Source organism: Ovis aries, chromosome 20, assembly GCF_016772045.2.
Source record: "Ovis aries strain OAR_USU_Benz2616 breed Rambouillet chromosome 20, ARS-UI_Ramb_v3.0, whole genome shotgun sequence".
NCBI lineage: Eukaryota > Metazoa > Chordata > Mammalia > Artiodactyla > Bovidae > Ovis > Ovis aries.
The window spans coordinates 18549175-18574333 of NC_056073.1; the positions used below are offsets into that span (position 1 = coordinate 18549175).

At 33.3% G+C, this 25159-nt stretch overlaps 2 protein-coding genes across 12 annotated transcripts in view; one reads left to right on the plus strand and one right to left on the minus strand.

Moving 5' to 3' along the window:
* Window positions 1–25159, minus strand: part of SUPT3H (SPT3 homolog, SAGA and STAGA complex component) — a 401575-nt gene that overhangs the window by 338460 nt on the left and 37956 nt on the right. The window lies entirely within an intron of this gene.
* The window catches only part of RUNX2 (RUNX family transcription factor 2), a 344141-nt gene continuing 336111 nt past the window's right edge, over window positions 17130–25159 (plus strand). For 5 of the 7 annotated variants that reach the window (XM_042237136.2, XM_042237138.2, XM_060403661.1 and 2 more), the window contains exon 1: window positions 17464–17586. In XM_042237136.2, coding sequence (XP_042093070.1) covers window positions 17529–17586 — 58 coding nt within the window. In that variant the 5' untranslated portion in view covers window positions 17464–17528. Of the gene's footprint in view, window positions 17297–17463; window positions 17587–25159 lie in introns of those variants that run through there. The other 2 variants (XM_060403664.1, XM_060403659.1) reach the window with 2 other exon arrangements.

The window sequence follows — 25159 nt, forward strand, 5'->3', positions numbered from 1 at the left end:
AATTAAAGATGTTTCACAGTTAATTTCCATACATCGGTGACTTGATCTATCTGTAAAATATCAAATCATTTAAAAAAAACAGAAACAAACCTTACAAGATATGCCTAACATATGTAGAGAATATTTATTAAAATTTTATCTAATTCTTAATGACAAATAACTCAAAAGTCCAAAACAATACATTGTAAAACATACACAGCTACTCAGTCTGCTCAAATGAGAAAAATACATGACTGAAAATAGTAGCATACTCATTATTTTATGAACTAAAAGATAAATTTTGAAAATTTTATATATTGCAAACTAAACCAATTTAATTTCTCAAAACTACCTACCAAAATGCCAGAATTTATCAACATTTTTTGAAATCCCCAGTTCTATATTTAAATTTTCTAACTTTACCTTGATCTCATAACATATCCACATTATAATTATATTTTTATGTCTGTCTTTGTGCCAGTACCATACTGTCTTGATGACTGTGGCTTTGTAGTAGAGCCTGAAGTCAGGCAAGTTGATTCCTCCAGTTCCATTCTTCTTTCTCAAGATTGCTTTGGCTATTCGAGGTTTTTTGTATTTCCATATGGAACAAAATAGAAAGCCCAGAGATAAATCCACACACATATGGACACCTTATCTTTGACAAAGGAGGCAAGAATATACAATGGAGTAAAGACAATCTCTTTAACAAGTGGTGCTGGGAAAACTGGTCAACCACTTGTAAAAGAATGAAACTAGATCACTTTCTAACACCGCACACAAAAATAAACTCAAAATGGATTAAAGATCTAAATGTAAGATCAGAAACTATAAAACTCCTAGAGGAGAACATAGGCAAAACACTCTCAGACATAAATCACAGCAGGATCCTCTATGATCCACCTCCCAGAATTCTGGAAATAAAAGCAAAAATAAACAAATGGGATCTAATTAAAATTAAAAGCTTCTGCACAACAAAGGAAAATATAAGCAAGGTGAAAAGACAGCCTTCTGAATGGGAGAAAATAATAGCAAATGAAGCAACTGACAAACAACTAATCTCAAAAATATACAAGCAACTTATGCAGCTCAACTCCAGAAAAATAAACGACCCAATCAAAAAAATGGGCCAAAGAACTAAATAGACATTTCTCCAAAGAAGACATACGGATGGCTAACAAACACATGAAAAGATGCTCAACATCACTCATTATTAGAGAAATGCAAATCAAAACCACTATGAGGTACCACTTCACACCAGTCAGAATGGCTGCGATCCAAAAATCTGCAAGCAATAAATGCTGGAGAGGGTGTGGAGAAAAGGGAACCCTCCTACACTGTTGGTGGGAATGCAAACTAGTACAGCCACTATGGAGAACAGTGTGGAGATTCCTTAAAAATTGCAAATAGAACTACCTTATGACCCAGCAATCCCACTTCTGGGCATACACACCGAGGAAACCAGAATTGAAAGAGACACATGTACCCCAATGTTCATCGCAGCACTGTTTATAATAGCCAGGACATGGAAACAACCTAGATGTCCATCAGCCGATGAATGGATAAGAAAGCTCTGGTACATATACACAATGGAGTATTACTCAGCCGTTAAAAAGAATTCATTTGAATCAGTTCTGATGAGATGGATGAAACTGGAGCCGATTATACAGAGTGAAATAAGCCAGAAAGAAAAACACCAATACAGTATACTAACACATATATATGGAATTTAGGAAGATGGCAATGACGACCCTGTATGCAAGACAGGGAAAGAGACACAGATGTGTATAACGGACTTTTGGACTCAGAGGGAGAGGGAGAGGGTGGGATGATTTGGGAGAATGACATTCTAACATGTATACTATCATGTGAATTGAATCGCCAGTCTATGTCTGACGCAGGATGCAGCATGCTTGGGGCTGGTGCATGGGGATGACCCAGAAAGATGTTATGGGGAGGGAGGTGGGAGGGGGGGTTCATGTTTGGGAATGCATATAAGAATTAAAGATTTTAAAATTTAAAAAAAAAAAAAGATATATGCACCCCTGATGTTCATAGAAGCATGATTTACAGTAGCCAAGATATAGAAGCAAGCCAAGTGTCCATCAACAGTTGAATGGATAAAGAAATTGTGATATATATATCTCCACATATATATATTCAGTGAGAAGTTGCTGAGCCATAAACAAAAGGAATTCTGCCATTTGCAGCAATGTCGATGGACCTGGAGAATATTATGCTTAGTCAAAGAAGTCAGAGAAAGACAAATACGATATGATTTCACTTAAATGTGGAATCTAAAAGATAATACAAATGAGTATATATGCAACACAGAAACAGACTCCCAGATAGAGAAAAGAAGCTGGGATTTACCAGAGGGGAAACAGATGGAGGAAGGGGAAATTAGGGGTATGGCATTAACAGATACAGACTTCTGTGTTTGAAATAGATATGCAACAAGGATATATTGTATAGAATAGGGAATTACAGCCATTACCTTTTAATGACTATGAATGGAGAATAATCTGTAAAAATACTGAGTCACTATCTTGTACACTTGAAACTAATATAATATTGTAAATCAAATATACTTCAATAAAAAGGAGTAAAAAAAAAATAATAATAATTATATTTTTAAAATTACTTACCCAAACTTAAAAATGATGCTTCCAAAATATGGTTCATTTTAATCTTATGGCTTTTGATTATCCCTGGTAAAAAGCCATAAAAATCACAGAAGTTTCCAGTTTAAAAAGCATCAAAATAAGTAAAGATGCTTCTCTGAATTATATAAAGCAATGATATTAAACTGATGACTATTTAAAAACAAAAGCAGTAACAGGTTCTAAAACAGGTAGCCCCTGAAATAAAAGAAACCTTAAAGTAATTGAAGATCCAAAACACTAAAAAAAAAAAGGTGTTAAATATACGAACTAGAGAAATAGTAGTTCAACCATATGAAAATGCTATAACACCTACAAGAAGGAATACTACATAGCAACTAAAACGGTATTACAGAGATTTCTAATATATTTAGAAAACATATCACAATATTAACTTAAAAATTAAATTAAAACATCACATACATATATACATCTGTATGTATCAAATACCTACAAAAAGAAAAAAGACTGATTTAAAATTTTATCTCTAGGAAAAAGAATTACGAGTGCCTGCCATCTATGCGGCCACAGAGTCAGACACGACTGAAGCGACTTAGCCATAGAAGCAGCATATTCTTCATATTATGCAACATTTTGCCATTTTTCTAAATTAATATAAACATGATTTACAACAAAGCCTACCAATGGCAAATTTTAGTGAATGCAGCCCTTCAGCCAACAAACAGGCACTGAAAATGAAGTAGTTTCTCAGCCATCTTATACAGAAACTGTTATCAAGAATAATATATTTTAAAAGTAAAAAGGGATAACCAAAAACTTAATACTGTAGGCTTCAATTAGTTTGCCCAATGGTTGATCATAATCTAGTTTTATGATTCCCTTTCTATAGATGTCTTGTAAAAACTAAGAAACATACCCATGATTTAAACCCAATTTCAGTTTGAACTGCACATCACAACATAAAAAGTAAAGGTAAATGTCTGATACTCTGTAATATGCCAAATATTTTATCTGCCAAGTTATTTAAATGATCCTTACAATCTTAGGATGAGTATTAGTTCAATTTTAAAGAACAGTATGGTTCATAACCACAAGGCTGGCCACAATCAAAGAAAAGAAAGGATAAGAACAACAGTCACTGGATCATGCAGAAAGCAAAGGAATTCCAGAAAAACATCTACTTCTGCTAAAACTTAAGACCGTGTGGATCACAACATACTGCGGAAAATTCTTAAAGAGACAGACCAGACCACCTGACCTGTCTCCTGGGGAAACCTGTATGCAGGTAAAGAAGCAACACTTAGAACTGGACATGGAATAAATGACTGGTTCAAAATTGGGAAAGAACTACAACAACGCTGTATACTGTCACCTTGTTTATTTAACTTAAATTCAGAGTACATCAGGCAAAATGCTGGGCTGGATGAATCACAAGCTGGAATGAAGATTGCCGAGGGAAACATCAACAACCTCAGACATGCAGATGATACCACTCTAATGGCAGAAAGTGAAGAGGAACTAAACAGCCTCTTGATGTGGGTGAAAGACTGGAGTGAAAACGCTGACTTAAAACTCAATATTCAAAAAACTAAGATCGTGGAATCCAGTCCCATCACTTCATGGCAAATAGAAGGGGAAAAAGTGGAAAAAATGACAGATTTTCTTTTCTTGGGCTCCAAAATCAGTGCAGACAGTGACTGCAGCCATGAAATTAAGATGCTTGTTCCCTGGAAGGAAAACTATGACAAAACTAGATAGCATATTAAAAAGCAGAGACATCACTTTGACAACAAAGGTCCATATACTCATAACTGTTTTTTTCAGTAGTCAGGTACAGATGTGAGAGTTGGACCATAAAGAAGTCTGAGTGCTAAAGAATTGATGCTTTTGAACTGTGGTGCTGGAGAAGACTTTTAAGAGGCCCTTGGACTGCAAGGAGATCAAACCAGTCAATACTAAAGGAAATCAATCCTAGATATTCACTGAAGGACTGATGTTGAAGCTCAATCTCCAATACCTGGACTACCTAATGCAAAGAGCTAATTCATTGGAAAGACCCTGATGCTGGGAAAGACTGAAGGCAAAAGGAGAAGTGAGCGGTACATGATGAGATGGTCAGGCAGTATCACCAACTCAATGGACATGAATCTGTGCAAACTCCAGGTGTTAGTGAAGGACAGCCGAGCCTGGCGTGCTACAGTCAACAGGGACGCAAAGAGTCAGACACAACTTCACAACTGAACAACAAAAATCAGAAAAAGCATTCTTCATTTCTTCTACAGTGGTGGCTTTTTGTTGCCTTATCCTCTTCCTTAAAATTTTTTTATCTAAAAGCATGCCCTCAGTCACTTGCAAAGAATTCTCATCTTAGACTACTATCAATTCCTTGAAAGACATAGGCTACCAAAACTTACACAATGACAAATATATCATCTGAATAGGACAATATCTATTTTAAAAATTGAATGAATAATCTTCCAAAACAGAAAGAACCAGGCCCAGATGGTTGCACTGGTGAATTCTAGCAAATTTAAGGAAGAAATTATCTGCAATTCTCTACAATCTGATCTAGAGGGAATACGTCCTAACTCATTCTGTGAGGTCACCATTCTCTATTACTAGACAAAGACATTATAAGTAAGGAAAAATACATAACAACATTTTCCATGAACATAAATAAAAAAAAAAAACTCCATAAAATTCAATAATGTATAAAAAGAAGTATTCACCACAACCAAATGGAAATTGAGAATCAACATATCTAATCCATCATACCAAAAGACTAAAGACCATATGCTCCTATTGACACATAAAATTTCATAAAATCCAACACCTATTCATGATAAAAATTCCCAGTAAGTTAAAATTCTTCAACTTGATAACAAATATATGCAAAATACTCCACAGCTAATGTCATACTTGATGGTGAGAAACTAGATGCTTTACTCCCTAAGATCAGTAACAAGGCAAGGATATTACCTTTCATCACTCCTATTCAGCATCATATGAGAAGTTCTAGCTAATGCAATAAGCCAAGGAAAGTACATGAAGGTATATCAATGTTCAATTACAGCATTATTCACGATGACCTAAAGGTAGAAATAATTCAAGTGTCCATCAACAAATGAATGTATAAACAAAATGTGGTGTGTATACAGAACTCTTAAAAGTCAATTTAAAAATTCTTAATTTAAAGTGGGGGAAAGATCTGAACAGATACCTTCCTAAGACATATAAATGGCAAATAAGCACATGAAAAGTTGCCCAACATCATTTGCCATTAAGGAATTACAAATTAAAACAATGATGAGGTATCACTACACACCTAGCAGAATAGCTAACTCAAACACTGAGAACAGCAAAACCTGACAAGCAGGGAACAATGGAAGCTATCATCTTTACTACTATGAATACAAAATGATACAGCCACTTTGGAGGACAGCTTGTCAGTTTCTTACAAAGTTAAACATGATCTAGCAAACAATCTAGAAATTGCGTTCCTAAGTATTTACTCAAATGATTTGAAAACTTAAACCCACAAAAAACCAGCACTCATATTTACAGCAGCTTTATTCATAACTGCCAGAAACTGGAAGAAGCCAACATTTCCTTTAATACGTAAACTGATAAACAAACTGCAGTATATCCATACAATGAAATATTTTTCAGAAGTAAAAAGAAATCAGCTTTTAAGTCACAAAAAAGACACAGAAGAAGCTAAAATGAACACTGTTAATTCAGCCTGAAAAGGCTTAATTTTGTATGATTCCAACTTTATGACATTCTGAAAAAGCCCTTTAGAGAGAATAAACCACCAGTTGCTAAAATAGTTAAGACGTTACACTTTGTTATGCATATATAACCAAAATTTTATGGCAATTTCTAGAAAAAATATTCTGTATCATACTGTAATAATGGATATATATAACATGAGGCAATGGATCAAGCCTCAGAACTGCACAACATACAGAACGATGCCCAATATAAACTACTGACTTTAGGAGGTAACATGTCAATACTGGTTCATCAATTAGAACACACAAAGCCCCATGAAACTCCAATACTTTGGCCACCTGATGTGGAGAGCTGACTCATTTGAAAAGACCCTGATGCGGGGAAAGATTGAGGGCAGGAGAAGAAGGGGACCACAGAGGATGCGATGGTTGGATGGCATCACCAATGCAATGGACATGGGTATGGGTGGACTCTGGGAGTTGGTGATGGACAGGGAGGCCTGGCATATTGCGGTTCATGGGGTTGCAAAGAGTTGGACACGACTGAGCGACTGAACTGAACTGAATATTAGCAAGGAAAGTTGAGGGCTGATGGAGGCATATTAGGAACTCTGTACTTTCTGTTCAAATTTCTGTAAAAATAAAAATGGCTCTAAAAAATAAAACCTATCAAGTTTTTAAGTGGTTCTTTCTCACATTTCCAGTGTTTAGCTTTATAAAGATTTCATACAGTAAATAACTACAGATCAATGCTGTCATATATACCAATCACATGGAATAATCTCTATGCTCTTCCAGAAACATGCAACCTTTAGGAGTTCTAATTTTTTAAAAAATATTAGTTGATAGCTAAAAGGACAAGAACTCCAAAAATTTAAAATTGTACAAAGAAAAAGCAAAACATAATACATAAATCTGTATATAAGCATTAAATTTTAGGCAAGGTTTTATTCCTCAAAAGTTAATCTTACTATTAATGAACATTATAACTTTAAATGCCAAAACTGTTATGAATTAATTTTGGATAAAAATCTTCCCTAATATTAAATATTACCTTAACTTTTAAAACAAAGTAAGGTTAATAAACTGTTCCTCCTGTTTGTTAAACTACTTTCAAAACAGTGATACCTTTTAAAAACTATTAAAGTAGATAAGGGAGTTTGAACTCATTTAAATGACCTTGGAGGATGATTTTTGAGGCTTCTGTTTACTTCCAAGACAGGCTAGTCTCATGACTTGCCATGATTTATGTGTCTGTCTTATAATTAAATATTGGGGAAAGGGGAATAAGTGTAAAAACAATCATGTTAGATCTTTATAATAAATGAGGATAAATAGGCAAAGACCAAGAGCCTACAGGGGAGAAAAAAGTGAGGGAGACTGCTCCTTTACAATAAAATTTTATGAATTTTATATAGTACTAATTTTTCAACTGTCTGATCCTTAGTTAGGTATGTAATAATTGGAATTGCTTAAAATAATCGTGGCTAAAATAAGGTGTTTAAGAATATGAACTGTAAACTTCTGCTTAAAACTATATCATTTTGGGACTTCCCTGATGATCAAGTGGCTAAGACTCCACGCTCCCAATGCAAGGGGGCAAGGTTTGATCCCTGGTCAGGGAACTAGATCCCACATGCCACAACTAAGACCTGGGGCATCCAAAGAAATAAACAAAAATAAATACTTAAAAAAAAAAAAGACACTCATTTTATATATACTTCATTTATTTTAAAGTATTAACACATATTTTAAGTATTTATATACTAAGTATTAATACTTCATTTATTTTAAAGTTTTAATACACTATTAATTTGATACACTATCAAGTTCAGATCAAAATATGGGTTCAAATGGTCTTTACCAATGAAAAACAAACAATGGGTCCTTTTCCTGTTCATCTGTTGTAATCATCATCATCACCCAATAGTCAGTCTAGGTAATGTAGATAAATTCTCAGAAAACTAGTTTACTTTGGATATTATATACAGTGATGGGTAAAGTGAATGTTTCAGAGATTAAATAATATCAAAATTAATTATTCCTTTACTCAGATTTAAATTCAAATATAAATAAAAAAGAGAAAATAGTTCAAAATCTCTAACAAGATTTTTTAAATATTTTATGCTTGGGCATTAAATCCAGAACAATCTGAAAAGAAAACAAATCTGTGGATAAAAGTCACAGGAATCTTATCATTACTTTTAAAAGCATTTTTACATATTTTAGAAGCATCCAATTAATAAACAATGACATAGTAACAACATATTTTAAGGCTCAAAAACCTCTAGCTTATTGGTCTAGACTTCAGTTACTATAATACAGATGAGTAATTTTTTAGATGGCTATTTTCAAATTTAGCTTATCTGAAGAGTACATCATGCAAAATGCTAAGCTGGATGAAGCACAAACTGGAATCAAGATTGCCGGGAGAAATATCAATAACCTCAGATATGCAGATGACACCACCCTTATGGCAGAAAGCAAAGAAGAACTAAAGAGCCTCTTGATGAAGGTGAAAGAGGAAAGTGAAAAAGTTGGCTTAAAACTCAACATTCAAAAAACTAAAATCACGGCATCTGGTCCCATCACTTCATGGGAAATAGATGGGGAAATAATTGAAAGAGAGAAAGACTTTATTTTGGGGGGCTCCAAAATCACTGCAGATGGTGACTGCAGCCAGGAAATTAAAAGACACTTGCTCCTTGGAAGAAAAGCTATGACTAACCTAGACCACATATTAAAAAGCAGAGACATTACCAACAAAAGTCCATCTAATCAAAGCTATGATTTTTCCAATAGTCATGTATGGATGTGAGAGTTGGACTATAAAGAAAGCTGAGCGCCAAAGAATTGATGCTTTAAAACTGTGGTGTTGGAGAAGACTCTTGAGTCCCTTGGACAGCAAAGAGATCCAACCAGTCAATCCTAAAGGAAATCAGTCCTGAATATTCATTGGAAGGACTGATGCTGAAGCTGAAACTCCAATATTTTGGCCACCTGATGCGAAGAACCTACTCACTGGAAAAGACCCTGATGCTGGGAAAGACTGAAGGTGGGAGGAGAAGGGGACGACAGAGGATGAGACGGTTGGATGGCATCACCGACTCAATGGACATGAGTCTGAGTAAGCTCCAGGAGTTGGTGATGGACAGGGAAGCTTGGCATGCTACAGTCCATGGGTTGCAAAGAGTCAGATACAACTAAGCTACTGAACTGAACTGATTTTCAAAAATAATTTACCATTTCCAATTTACATTTGCCACATATAAATTTGTGAAAATTATTTGTTTTAATATGAACAGAATTCCAATGTAAAAACAAAACTATAAACTAAAACCTAAAATTGCTATATATACCCCAGGCTATCCATATTCACTTAAAAAAAAACTTACTATTATACAAATAGATGAATTTTCCCCATCTATCTGATTTCAGTTTGAAATCAAACCCCCACACACTTTTTCTATAAAATGTTTCACCTTTCAGAAGTTATTGTGCTCAGTTGTGTCTGACTTTTTGCAACTCTGGACTGTAGCCCACTAGGCTCCTTTGTCCATGGGATTTTTCAGGCAAGAATACTGGAGTGGGTTGCCATTTTCTCCTCCAGAGGCTCTTCCCAAACCAGGGAGCAAACTTGATTCTCCTGCATTGGCAGGCAAATTTTTTACCCACTGAGCCATCAGGGAAGCATAAAATAAACAGCAAAAAAAAAAAAAAAAGTCCTTCACCTGGACTCACCAATTGTTAACATTTTGCCACATGTGTTTTCTGTAAGAATTTGATTAAGTATATAGTACTGACTTCATGAAAATAACTCATCATGAAAATAACTCATCATGAAAATAACTCATCACATACCTTTTTAAGAGTAAGGATATTTTCCTTTGAATGTGCACAGCATTATCATGCTTAACTAACATTCCATGGTATCATCAATATCAAGTCATATTCCAGTTTCCTCAAATATCTTAAAAATGACTTACAGAACTTTTTTAAAAATCTAGCATCCAATCAAGGTTCACATACATGATCAGTTTCTGAGTGACAAGGACCAAAGTTTTCTTTCAATAACCTTTTGGGGTATACTATCTTCTCTCTTCTTTCCAAAAACTTGTTCTCTAGAAAAGCTGTAGGAACACAACTTCCCCAGACCTTTCCTGCCAGAACCATTAGAAATGGAAAGGTATTGGGATAATGATGGGAAGGAAATTAAATTTCCAATTATCTCAGTAGATTCTGTTTTCACTATGAAAATATTTAGAATGAAACCACAATCTTATCATAGCTGATTATATTTTTTATAAATATATACCTAGCCAACATCCATTGATCAAGTGAGAAGTCTTGTGACCAAGACATGCCAGGACTTAAGAAATTAAGTTTCAACACCACTATCATGAATACTAGGAATCATGAATAACTGACTATCCAAATACTGTATCATCTTATAAAAAGAAGCAATATTTTATAAAAGTCTAAAACGTGCTCTTTACTGGTCACTGAAAAAGCCAGTTTTAGAAGACAAAACATGCTTTTTAAAAAAAACATGGTGAATTTTTAGAGTTCACCAAGTTAAAGTTTTAATCATCCCATAAAAAGACTAAATAGCTTGCATATTATGCTTATGCACTAAGAAACTGACTTATTTGGCAATTTGTTTCAAAGTTTTCAAGCTTTTATTTAAGCGCAGAACTTATATTTTGAACAATGCTTTATTACACCAATATTGCTTTATTATACCAGTATTATAAAAATACATACTCCTGAATAGCACAAACCACAAGTTTTTTCTTACTAGGAATACAAGTAAAGTTTATAAATATTTTCAAATTCTTTCATAATTTATTTAATCTTTAAGTACAAATTGAAGCAATTTTTGACTACTAAACTGACTGCGAAATTTCCAAGGGGAATACCATCAAATTTATAAAAACAAAAAGATCAGTATTCTAGTGATTCATTTTCAATATATTCTCTGCATTGTTAATTATGGCTGAACTCAAAGTATTTTCCAGTGTAAATTACACACAAATAGAGACCTAAATCTGCAACTCCCTTTATAGAAACCAATGAAAAATCTATACACAGCGATGAAATTGGCATGCAAATAAAAGAACTGTCAAGACATGTATCCCTAAAAATAAGCCTACAATAACTATTTTAAAGGCTGTGTGTGGTCTCACCCATATACTTTGGCAAGATGCACTTTCTCCAACCACAGCTAGATTCATCCGAATGCAGGGGCACTGGAGAGCCTCTGTCTCACCTGTCAAAGCTGAAGAACGTGGTTCTAAAGACCACCATGAGTCCACGGAGAAAAGCCACAGTGCTACAGCTGTTATTGATAAGCAGTCTCTACAGAAGAAAACACTTCAAACAATTAAACAAACCATCCTTAACAAAGATACAGACAGGCAGACAATACACTAATGTGAGATGACAAATACCGTGGCAGGTCTGAAACAGGAGCCATTTACATAACTGGGAATACTAAGAAAGAATCTTCCAAAACTAACACTAACTTCATAGTCTCTTCTCTTCTTTATCTCACACAATTACTACACATTATTTACCAATTTGAAAACTCTCATCTTCCCTTATTTAAATATCTGAAAATCTCCCTTATAAAACCTCAAAATTCATCTAAATTACTAATGTACTAAATTCATCCAGATTACTAAAATCTGACAGTTAAGAGCATAAGAAATTAAGACTTAAAATAGAAACTCTAAGGATATTAAAACCTGTTTTTCTTCTATAGATGATGTCTTCATATTTTTTTCAATGACATTATAGAAGCAGTTTTTCTGCTTCAGACTAACCTCCCTTTAGTAAAGCATACAGACTGGCCAGGTAAGCTATAGGTAGGTTACGATAACTAAGAGCAAGAAAAACAATTACTTTGGAAAGAAAATTGCCTCCAATGAACACTTTGAACCACATGTCAAATCTGGCAATAAAAACCAACTTAAAAGGCAAAGAAATATACCTTGCTGGGTAAAGAGTTTATATAAATATGATGAACATCTCATAATTTATTTTTCTTACTAGATGACAATGTTCTCGAACCTCGTATAATACTGCAACAATTCAATCAAAAAAGAAAAAAAAAGTGCCCTTTTGTGCCTTTTCCAGGAAAGTGAATATCCAAAAAGTTCTCATTATAGGAGGCTTTCACCTACAAGCGAGACCCATAGCACAAAGGCTCCAATGTGCTATGATGTCCCAGTTTCATTTACTATAGTCTCTAAGCAGAAAGGTTCCAAAAAGATTAGTTTCACTTTTCCCTAGATATATTTAGTACGTTAACTAGTATCGCAAGGATATTATTTTTCTTTGGTTTTGTCAGTAGCATGTTTGATATAAATTTTATTAAGTGGTAGTATATGTAACATTGCATTGTGGGTAGGAGTTTCCTGCTTTACCCTAGCCACATCCTCAGCTGTCATATGAGCATGTTTCCCATATTTTCTGCAAGTTCTCCCCTTTTTTTCTCCTTAGAAAAGTGACAGCAATAGAAGATGAATTGTTTTAATAATTATAAGAAACATGAATTATTTATACAGTAACATTAAACAAGTATGGATCACTATGTACTTTGAAAAACTGTCCAAGGGAGAAAAAAGTAATCCTCACAATTAAAGTCCTAAATTCTTATGAAATAATGTTAAAGTAAATTAACACTGAGGAAGGACTTAAAATTGTTAAAAGAAAGAAAATCTCTGTAATCAGATGCCACCACCACCTAACAAATGAGGTATACTATATCAAGCTATAACGATAACTCGCCTTGACTGTCAGAAGCTGCAGACCTCCTACGTATTCATTAGTGAAGATTAATGTCAATATTGCCTACAAGGACCTTAAGAATCTACTTTGAGATTTTATAGAAATGTCAAAACAGAGAAAGAGAAACCAAAAAAGCCTAGAGGAGAAAGGGAAGAAAGTGGGAGGAGTGGAAAGGAAAAAAGAAGGGGAGAGAGAGAGAGACAGAAGTTAACTACTTTCTCTTCTGGTATCCAATTTCCACATCAACTCACGGTCAGCCAGAAAGCTGCTTATACCAACCAAATGAAGTTGTTCAAACAATCATGGAAATGGCAGTGTTTTGGGTTTTCACAAAACTGAAAGACACTGCAGAGGAAAACAAAGAGTACTCCCATTACAAAAAAAAATCACATTTTATACAATACATATATATACACACACCACATAAATGTTCTAAAGTACCACAAAATAATACCTTGTACATACATACAACCGCACATATGTGTGCAGTTCACATGGATAGATATCCCATTAAAATAAGTAGAATTAAATCTCTCATAATCATAATTTAAAATATTAATAAAATTATATGCATTTTACTAATATAAACATTTTTCAAAGCATCAATATAAGATCCAATAAATTCTATATATGTCTCAACAGCTACACATTAAATCCAAAAAAACTGTCAAAAAAATTGCCACATACCACACTGAAACAACAAATTAAGAAAATTCCCTGTTAAAACCTCACAATCAATGAGAACATTTTAAGCCAAAATAGATTTCTACAATTTATACAACTCCTACATCAAACCTATTTTGCTTCTACTGCTCTCAACTAAAAGAAAAAATAGAACAGCAACAAAGAGAAGTTTAAAACAATTAAAAAAATACACAGAAATGGACACAAGACTGAAAGTGATAAAATGATTATAACAGGATCATTAATTCCGAAAATTTTTAAAACGATTCAAAAGGTAACAATGAAGCTATATGTAGTATTTAAAACATTACAGTGTTATATCATCTAACAATATAGAATATAAAAAGTTCAACCAATGTTGACAAACTTATTAAACATAAGGTAATGGGAAGCAAAATCACTTCTGTGAAACTGTTTTCAAGTTCAAAGCTATAATTTCCATGGCATTATAATACATAATTTATACAGAAGACTTAAATTCATTACTTACTTCAACATAACAAATACTCATATATCCCTCGAAAAAATGAAGTATTGAGGGTCTTTAAAAACCAGACAACAACAACAAAAAAAACTGTGGTTTTCATTTCTGATGTGAAGCATAATCAAGAGCTTTATCTGCAATGACTCTGCTGAGTCAGTCTCTCTTCATCACATGTGGTTCAGTCTCTCTCCATCACATGTGGTAAGCTATTTCTAATGAAACAAACGGTCAGTTATCAAACGTGTACCCGTTATCACTATTGTTTTCAAATTTTTACCCCAAGGTAATATTTACTCCAAAGCAGATAGATTTTCAATTTAGAAAAAGAAAAAAAAAAAATGTATGTGTTTTTGTGTGTGCAGATAATGAATATATAAACTTTAAAGCTCATGACCTCATATGTTCTCTAGTCAGAATGAGATGGGCCTCACCCAGAGCAGAAAGGTCACAGTCAACAATATCTCCTAAGCTATTAAGCAGTAAGAGTGCTTTACTCTGACCGAAAAATTATGTGCAGAAGGGTTACCTGCAAAAGAGAACAAGCAGTTGAGACACATAGATGTTATAAATTATTCAAATACATACACAGTTAATTTAGAGGGTCAAAGTACACTTAATTAAGAAAAATATTTTAAGGGAGAAAACATTTAGCAAAACGTTGGGGTTAAAAGATGTCACAGAATCCTAACCGGAAAACTCAATCTGAAAAGAAAAAAACATTTATACTTATCAGACTACTACATTTTTCTCAATTGCCTAATTCCGCACTATCGTGTGAGCATACAGAATTATGCTTGAAAACTCCACAAATTACATGGACAAGTTGTCTTTTAACTTACTTTAGATATTAATTAGAGCTACAGATCCCACTGCACGCCTTATTTAAGAAAGAGAATCAATGAATGACTTTTCTCTTTTTGCACGAATAACTGCATGTTAAATGAAATCTTTTAGTTTTCAATGTAAAATCTGTTTTTGAGAGATACATGATGAGGCACGATAAATCTGTATTTTGAATAAAACACTAAAATGTATTTCTTTTATCACTAAAAGTTTATTATGGAAAAGTTCTAGACATTTGAATAATAAAGGATTAAAGTCATTTCAATGTACTCCCAAGTGTATTTTGGGGAAATTATTTTTTTCTAAGAAGCTAATGAACACGTTAGTACATTTATCTTTACCGAGTATAAACCAAAAGCAGATACTGAAGTACGCTAGGGTGACCACACAAAGGGGCATTTTGGCTTTAATATCCTCCTTAGTATTTCCCAGCCCTACCCCATTAAACACCCTGAATAATGTTGTGTAATTCACTGTCTCCGCCCACCCTCCCAGTCATTTACTTCATGCCACTCCTGGTTACTATCACACCAGGAAGAAGTCTAACATGCAAATTCAGAGTGGCGTGGATAAATGGCCAAAAAATGCCTAGAAAATTGGTCTGTTCAGCTTGATAATTTTTGTTGAAAAATACCCCATCGCTCTCAACTGATGAAAACAGGAAGCTCTATTCATAAATATGAAATTCTCTGCCTATGATATATAATCATCCTAACAAGAAAATGAGTTCTATACATACATGTCCAAAGGGGCAAAAAAGGAGATAGTTTCCCAAAGATGTTTCCAATTTTCTTCTGAATCAGAATTAGCAAATCGAGACGACTCACATACTCTGTGTGCATTATTCCTTACTACACACAGCATTTTGTAATTTATTTCAAAGCTTCTATTATAAACAAAAAACACAGCTTCTGTTAACCCACTCCATTCTGAGCTCAGAGAAATCAATAACATTTAACAATCTAAGTTACAACATAAGAATTTTACTTTATATTTGTATAAGATTTGCTATCAAAGGCTCTGTTAAAGCTAATATCCAAAGAAACTATTTAAAGGATTATACAAAATGAGTATATTTCCTTAAAAACTCAAAAATTATTACAAGCATAAAGAAAACTAAGATCCATCCAATAAACTTGGGCTGCTATAATTCTTGCTATTCATTTTTATAAGATACTCAAACTAGCCATGAGATAAAGGTAAATGTAATACAAAATGTACCAATTATATTTCATCTTTATTGTAGGAGCCAGCATCCAATATTGATCATACATAAACTAGACAGACATGATTTAATATTTGTAAAGGAATTCCCAGACTAACACTTTCATGACAGCCAATTTACAGTCAAGCCCAGCAAGCAGTTTGCAACCAGACCTTAAAAAAGGTAAACTTTTTTACAATGAGTTACAGATTCACGAGTTTAAGAAGACAAGAAAAAGAAAAACAGGACTCCAATCACCCAGCAAATATGAAGCAGACCCCAGAATGTGATACAGTCCAAAGATGTAAATTATTGTAAATCATCACTGTTGTTCAGGATTTCACACACCGCCTCTTGAGCCAATTTTGCTCACTTCTCCACAGACACAATAATGAACTAAATAAAAGGAGGAGGCACCAAAAATATAGGGATGGGGGATAGAAAAGAAAGCCCCCAAATGCAGAGCTCTGCTCCACAGACGCTTAACCTTACAGGAGTTTGGGCTCCTTCAGCATTTGTATTCTATCCAAATCCTCATGAGTCACAAAAATTAAAAAGCTATATCCTTCTGGATGCCAGGAAGGGCCTTACCACAAGCCTTTTGTCAGAGGGAGAGAGAGAAAGAAAGAGCATGAGCAAGGGGGGGAAGCCACAGTGGTAGGCAGTCCCACTTGACTGTGAGTACTGTGAGGTCACAAACCACATGATTCTGTCTCTCCAGTAATAGTGCTTGCAAAAAAAAGGAGTTTGAAAGCTTTTGCTTTTTTGGATTGTGTGAATGCTTCATTCGCCTCACAAACAACCACAGAACCACAAGTGCGGTGCAAACTTTCTCCAGGAGGACAGCAAGAAGTCTCTGGTTTTTAAATGGTTAATCTCCGCAGGTCCCTACCAGCCACCGAGACCAACAGAGTCAGTGAGTGCTCTCTAAACCACAGTCTATGCAGTAATAGTAGGTCCTTCCAATATTTGCTCATTCTCTTTTTTGTTTTGTTTCCTTGCTTTTCCCATGCTACCAGCTACATAATTTCTTGACAGAAAAAAAATAAATATCAAGTCTATGTACTGCAGGCATACTGTAAAACTAAAACAAGGCTTGGGTATGGTTTGTGTTTTCAGTTTAAGGCTGCAAGCAGAATTTACAACAGAGGGTCCAAGTTCTATCTGAAAAAAAAGGAGGGACTATGGCATCAAACAGCCTCTTCAGCACAGTGACACCATGTCAGCAAAACTTCTTTTGGGGTAAGTGTTATCATATTTTAAAATCCTATCAGAGATGAACCTGTTAAACAGAAAGGTATGTTGCTCGGATAAACTTGCTAGCTTCGCCGGCTAACATTATATGAAAGGTCATAATGATGCTGTTTTGTTGCACTGAAAGCTGAAAAATGAAATTGCAGTACAAATGTGCTTCTGGCATCTGTAACTTATCTACTTCTCGGGCTAATGACTTGAAATAGAAAAAATTAAATTATCTCACATTAGTCTAAATGTTTTCTAGGGTTATTGAGATGAGGTAGCCGAAACAGTAAAGCAAAGTTTAATACTCTCATTAACCCTCACTGAAATAAAATTAGACACTAAATTAGTCAAAGTATTGTGAAAAGTATTCATTCCGGCAGCTCCCAATATTTGAGCAAACTTTAAAAAGGAAGCAATTTTACAAAATAACAGACCACAGAAGTATCTTGACATTATACTCAAGCATGCAAACAGAGAAAGAAACCTGCAGTATAACTAACATTTTAACCAGCTCAACTAAAAGATATCTATTTATAATTTTAAACTGTATCATAAGCTATCTGCACAAGCTTGTTTCTAAACAATTTTACAGAACTGAAGCATACATTCAAAAAAATTATGATAAGTATGTAACAGCCATTTTTAAAAACTCTTTATAGTTGCCCAGGAATCCAAGATATTGAAAAGCTCACAGACGTCTTCAAAACCTTACATGCAATCATAACTTTCTATACAATTTTCATTTACATCTACACACTATTACCCATATGTAGAACTTGTTATAAACCCACAGCAAACATCGAAATGTCTAGGATTCTTTTAATCATATTCTTGAACCTACCAAGTGAGTTATCGTTTAGTCTCATAAAAAAGAAAATTCTGTAAGGATACTCTGCATGATTTAAAAGAGCCAGACCAATTAAGTCATGCTGGACTTTAAATAAAACAGGCATAATGTAGTATTAATATTTAATTTCCAGTTAGTGTTGATACAGAAAGTAAACTACTTTAACATTCATCAGCCAAAGTGGTATTGTAGTAAAATAGCTAAACACTTACAAGATTTTCTTTATGATGTCCAACATGTTCTCTAAGACAAGTTTATAAAATTTTCTTTTATCCCTTAAAATAAATCCTTTTGCTGTGTATACCTGTATTAACTTTGCTTTATAACTTACAACTAACGATTGGAGTTTCCTTTACTCCTCCTACTTCACACATTTTAACTGGCTACCAGAGGATCAGTCTTAGTTTCGGTCAAAGAGAAATAATTAAACCTGAAGGAGAAAAAAGGTTTCTCTTAAAAGGGTGAGGAAATGTACTATGTATTTTACTAAAAAATGTAAAACTGCTGTAGTGACTCCTCAACAGCTCTAAGTGGGCCCCCTCGGTTATAACACATCCAATATAATGATCACAGATTATTTTTTTAATGTAATGGAAGGTAATGAGCATTACTGTAAAAACTTTTGCATTAAGGAAGCAGAACATATACACAACTAGACTGCATTAACAACTCTTATAATTATAGTTTCTACATGGAAACTTTTGCTATACCTACTCAAGAAGAGGGGGAAAAATGCTTGAAACAATTGTTATATGGAGGGATAACTTGAAACAGGCACCTCAAGAAGTTAAGTTACTCTTCACAATATTACTCTGCTTTTAAAAAAAATAATGAGTTTTCAAACCAGATCAGGAACACAAATTTCAAGCACTATTTCAGCATCAGATTTAAAGTTATTAATATAGTCACAAAAAATATGTTTAAATGTTCTTTATTCTATCATGACAGGGAGTCTTACATTTCTGTAACATCCTTATAACTATTTCTATAGTAAAATTTGCAAAACTTGACCAAGTTAGAAACAAGGCATTAACAGTGAATTAGATAATCTTCTATCACATGTCATATATGCTTATACATCATAACTTAAGTCTTCTTCTTCTGCAAAGTGGAATTTACCCCTTCCCGCACCCAAACAGTATTGGAGAGCCTGAATAGAGAACAGAAAATGAACCCACTTCACCGGACTAATTACAGGTGGGTGGTGGACAGAAGGTACAGGGTATCATCACATTACAAACATTTCCCCCTTCTGGAATCTATCTGAAGTCTGAAACCTCACTTTAGGCTTTAAATGTTTACATAATTGATCACCAAAATAACCTAGTGAAATGTCAAAAGTATGTACTTCAATTTTGTAAAATACTTTTAAAAGTTCGGGCTCTTCCTAGGTGAGGGACAAAGCTGACCAACTGTTTCACCTCAAAATAATGAGGGAAAAGAGTGTGAGTGTATGTGTGAGTATGTAAGAGAGTGTGTGTGTTGTGTATGAATTTTCAATCTGCGCTACTCAAAATCTGTTCATTATTTATCATAAATTAAGTCTGTTAAAATAAATAGATGTAACTCATGGAGCATCTTACCATTAAAAACTTACTTATGAAAATATATCAGCTGACAAACAATTTCTACATAAAACTTTGCAACTGATCATAGTGCCGGACAGAACGTGATGTGTGAACACTGACTTCCAAAACAATACTTGTGGTTCATATCAATGATAGTGACTTTATAGTTTCAAGATTGACTAGCAACAAAGTGTCACAACTTGCTTCTAAAATAAGAGAGCTAAACTCCAAAATCCAGGGATCTCCCCTGATTTAAAAAGAACATACACAGAGGATCCACTCCTATTAAAAACTACCAAGGTTGATGTAATTTCCAAAGATACTTATTATGAATTATTTTACATAAGAGTAAATAAGCATAATTTTACATGAAAACTGGTAAAGATTTCACATTTAAACATTATATTTTAGAATGTAAAAGATTTAAAAGAAATCAGAAAAAAAATTTTGTTAGTCTATGTAAACCTCCTGATAGTCTTTAAATCATAAGAAAGCATGAAATACACATGGTTATATTATGATATATTCTAGTCATTTTAAAAGAAGAAAAAATTAATCTATTCAATTATACCCTTCAAGCTAATCACTGATAGTCTGACTTATTTAAATCAGTCATGCTAATGCTAAATTCAGTAAGATAGAAATGTTCCAGTTTGTTAAAAGAACACTGAAATATTTGATGGTTAAATAAACTGCAGAGGGGGGAAAAAACTAACTCATTGAAGGCAGTAAGATTTTATCAAACACACAGAATTAATCTTTATTGAATAGAACCATTCACAAATCAAAACTCACTGTACTTCAATACTTCCAAGCAGCGCTAATCAATTACAAACCTTTTCTAGTGCTTCAAAACTCATGTGCTTTCAATTTTATACACTGGTGGTCCTCAAGTACTGTATTGGGGCTGAGTTAAGACATTCTGTATCACAACTTTTTTTCCCCCAACAAATATTCATCTAGAGGGCTTTTTTCCCTTCTCAAGAGCTGCTCACATGAAAACTGTAATATTTTTATACTGTACTTCTTTGTTGAAGCAAAAGGTTAGGGGTTACCTAAATACCTCAACTGTATATACAAAAAAGGGAAAAGGTAAGTATTCATATAAAAAAAAATCCAATGGGACTGGATTATTTACTTTTGCATTTCCTATGATTAATGATGCACCCATGCATACTTGAAAACTAATGGCAAAACAGGGTAACATCTCAAACTCCTCTCCAAAGCATACAGATACCAACCTCCATGCTGTTCTAACCTTTGTTCCAAGAAACTTACATGGGACAACTCTAAGTCAACAGGGAGGTCATACGAAGCTCCTCAAAAGAATCAAGACTGCAAACACAATTAATTACCGAACAAAAGTCTTTAGAGATAATTTTACGTTAAGCTTCACTGGAACAGTCTACCTCTACACTGGGCCTCTGTAAAAATAACACACATATGGTCAAACAGGCAAATACCTTCAATATGAAAAAATTCTTCCCATGAACAAAAAACTGCAATATGATTAAAGCATAACTATTTTTCCTAGCTATTCGCCATACAAAACTTATTAGTAAATGGGTGCTAGCAAAATCAGTGCTAATTTACGCAGTCTTCCTATGAGCTAACCAAAATGCACTACCTTTTTCTCCTAGACCAGTGAATCCACTGAATACAAATTTTTATCCAAAAAAAAACAAAAAGCCTGTCATTAGTCTCCCATAATAAGGATAACAATGAAGTCCATACTCAAGTATTTTCTAAAGAGCAAAATACTTTAAGTTGTCTAAAGTACATGGAAATGCTTCAAGAAATATGAAACAGTTAGTTTTAAAACAAATTGTCAGAGAAGGAAGTCTCACATAATGAAAATACACACCCTGATACAATCTATTGTCATTTCAAAGTTTATGGAATTCAGTCAATACGTATTTTGTTTAATGTGTTACAATTCAAAAAATAATGGGGAAATTCTATACCTTATTCAAAGGGAGCCTCCTTACAGTTTTAACCACAGCTGACCACAAGCTTTTGTCCATTTAACAGCAAGCACACATACATTCCCACATAATTTTTTAAAGATCTGTACAGCAACTGAGATTAAATGCTCTTTTATTACATTGTATACAAAAATCTTCATCTTATGTTGAATTCTTCAGAATTTCTCTCCTTTATATTATTTACTAAAGACGTAGGATTCAACTTTGGTACAGTGCTGAATGTAAGCAACATTATATGAATCATTTCGGGTATTTACTGTTGTTGTTGAACAGGATGTTAACTCTAAGGTATATTTTTTCATAAATATGCTGTCTTACATAAAAACCTCATCATTCATCAGGATATTTAAGATAATTCAAAAATAAAATGAGCTATAGAATTGAGTCCTACATAAGCATTTAATACATGCAGTGAAAAAAAATTCATTATTTATACATCTCCTATAAATACTCTGTGTTCTTGTTACTACTCAGAAGTCCAACATCCAATATGCAGTTCAGGACTAAAACTCAGGTGTGATTTTGGCTCTAAGTGACTTTCAATTTTCTAATCAACCGCCTACAAAAAAAAAGGATTTCTGCACTACACAGACATACATTAAGCGAATGCAATTTTAATGACATTTAAGATACTTTAAAATTAGATGTAGTGATGTCAGAAAATTTAACAAGCTGCATGATTCCCAGGCGTGTACTTAAGACTATGGTGGCCATTAGTTTAAAGTCTGTCATCTGCATGACTTCTATTACCATCCCTTAAGAAATTACACGTAAGAGTTACATGAGAGAAGTGACAGTCCTAAAAAGGTACATCTAAATAGCCTGTGCAAGGCCAGTAACTTTTACCACAAAACCAAATAATTTTACTTTATTTTTCAATTTTATTATCAGAGGTACCTACTGAAATTATTATACCCTTACCTATAAAAACATATTTACATAAAAGACTTAAAAGTTTAAAACTCAAAATTTCAAAACACATTTACAGGTTTGTGAAAATTATATGACTCACAAGCGTGCCAAACTTTGTTTATACTACTCCTTATTGTTAGCTATGTCTTGCAGTCAGATGTCTAGCAACTAAATCCATTGTATGGTGTGGTAAAAGCACAAGCTGAAAAAAGGAAATAAAGGAAAAATGCAAGCCAAATCACAATAACAGTAAGATTTAAATAATATATATGCACTCTTTCTTTAGAAAAATTCTAATAATGATGTTGCAGTATTCCACAGAATCTTCCATTGATATGGACATAGTTTTGTAGAGAGGCGTGTATTTGCCACATATAGAAAACTTCAATTTCTTTCAATTATGAAAATTTTAATATGTAGTATATGAATTTGCCTGGGCATAGGCATGCATATACATCAGTGCCTAGAGAAACTTGGGATAATAATTGTAAACCAGGAAGAAAATAATTATAAATTAGTTGAGGTATGGTTTGAAGTTCATTTGGAAAGACAATCAATTACTTATTGCATGTACACTAACAGAGAAATGTTAATCTGTAAAACCAACAATAGAGATTAAGCATCTATTAGGCAATACAAGATGAAAATACACTTGTAAAACACAAAGATGTTATTTTCCAGTTATAAATTTACATTAAAAATTGATATCAGTTAAACAAATTATTATATCTCACAAGGGAAAATATGAAATGCAATTAATCTGTTAACAAATACCCATTTACATACATTATATCACAGAATAATTCTGGCCTGGTGCTAAACAGGTATATTTTCTACATATTTACTCACTGACAATATAATCTAGCTAAACAATTTGGCATGGTATTAATTTTGCTATTTTGATAGTAATAATTATAATTAATTTTATTTCTAATTTTTCTACTGAAGTTCCCAATTTAAACTTCAAATTTCCAGGATAATCTTCAAGTGAAAAGGTATCATCATTTCTACCAAATGATTAAAAACTACTTAAATGGATCCAAATAAAGTGAATTCACTATGAAACTGAAAAAAAAAAAAAAGGGCTGTATTTTATAATTAATATTTTTTATCCCATTGGTTTTACTGTATTAGCATAATCTGATCCCAGAATTAGACACAAGGGTATCCAAAAGTTACAGTGTGCATGTTCCTTTTAATCAATAAAAATTTTATTATAAGAACTTTTTGTAAATACAGCTCAAAGAAACCCTATTTTTTGAAAAGTGAATTCTCACTTTATTTTATAAATTTCTATCAGATCACAGAAATCTGCATTATACTAGCACAGAAAGAAAAGTTCTTTATGCTAAGAATCTACATTATTATCAATCACTGTGCTTTCCATAAAACATATAAATGTAAAACTATACAAGCACTTCTTCCAAGGACCTTAGCACCGAATTCAAAAATAATAAGACATCATAAGAAGATGTCTACGAGAAATTTCTATTAAGGCAGTAGCATCCAATATCAGGCAAGATAGCTAGTTACAAAAGGTAATCTAGCAAGATTAATTTTTACTTCTCATGAAATTTGTAAAGCTTTTCAGGTAATTCAGCTTTTGACAAAATGCAGAAAAAACTGCTACTGCTCTTACAGAGTTCAACACAAAAATAAAAAGATTTAAGAAGGGAATCCATAAACCAGATATACTGACAAAGACAACGCACTGCAGAACGTCTGTAAAGCAATATAAACATGAAAGTCAATGTAATCCAAACCTCTGATCACCAATCCAGCCTTCTCTCCATAAGGAGAAACTCCTCTTTCTCATATTATTAACACTCCAGTGTTCACACAGAATTCTTTACATTCCCTCACTTGTTAAAACTAAACACACATAATATGTTCTCTATTTTAGGAGGAAAACAAATAACCTTTTTAAAACTTTTTACCACAAGTATCCACCTTATTTTTAAATGCCATTATCTAACCTAGATTGAGATAATCAGTATTGTCAGAAGATCATCACTCTTAATTTAACAATAAAGATTTAACAATATATTTCCCTTATAATATGTGTTAAGCGGATTGCAGAATATTTTAGTGTACCAATAGGACCAAGGAAAGCACCTAAAGAGATTTTTTTAAAAATTATCATAAACAAGTATCTAGAGAGAAAACTGAGTTACGTGATTATAGCTTATTTTATTTTCATAAATATTCTTATTTTTAATATGATAAATCAGAATATATCAAGAGAGACAATAACTATTTTT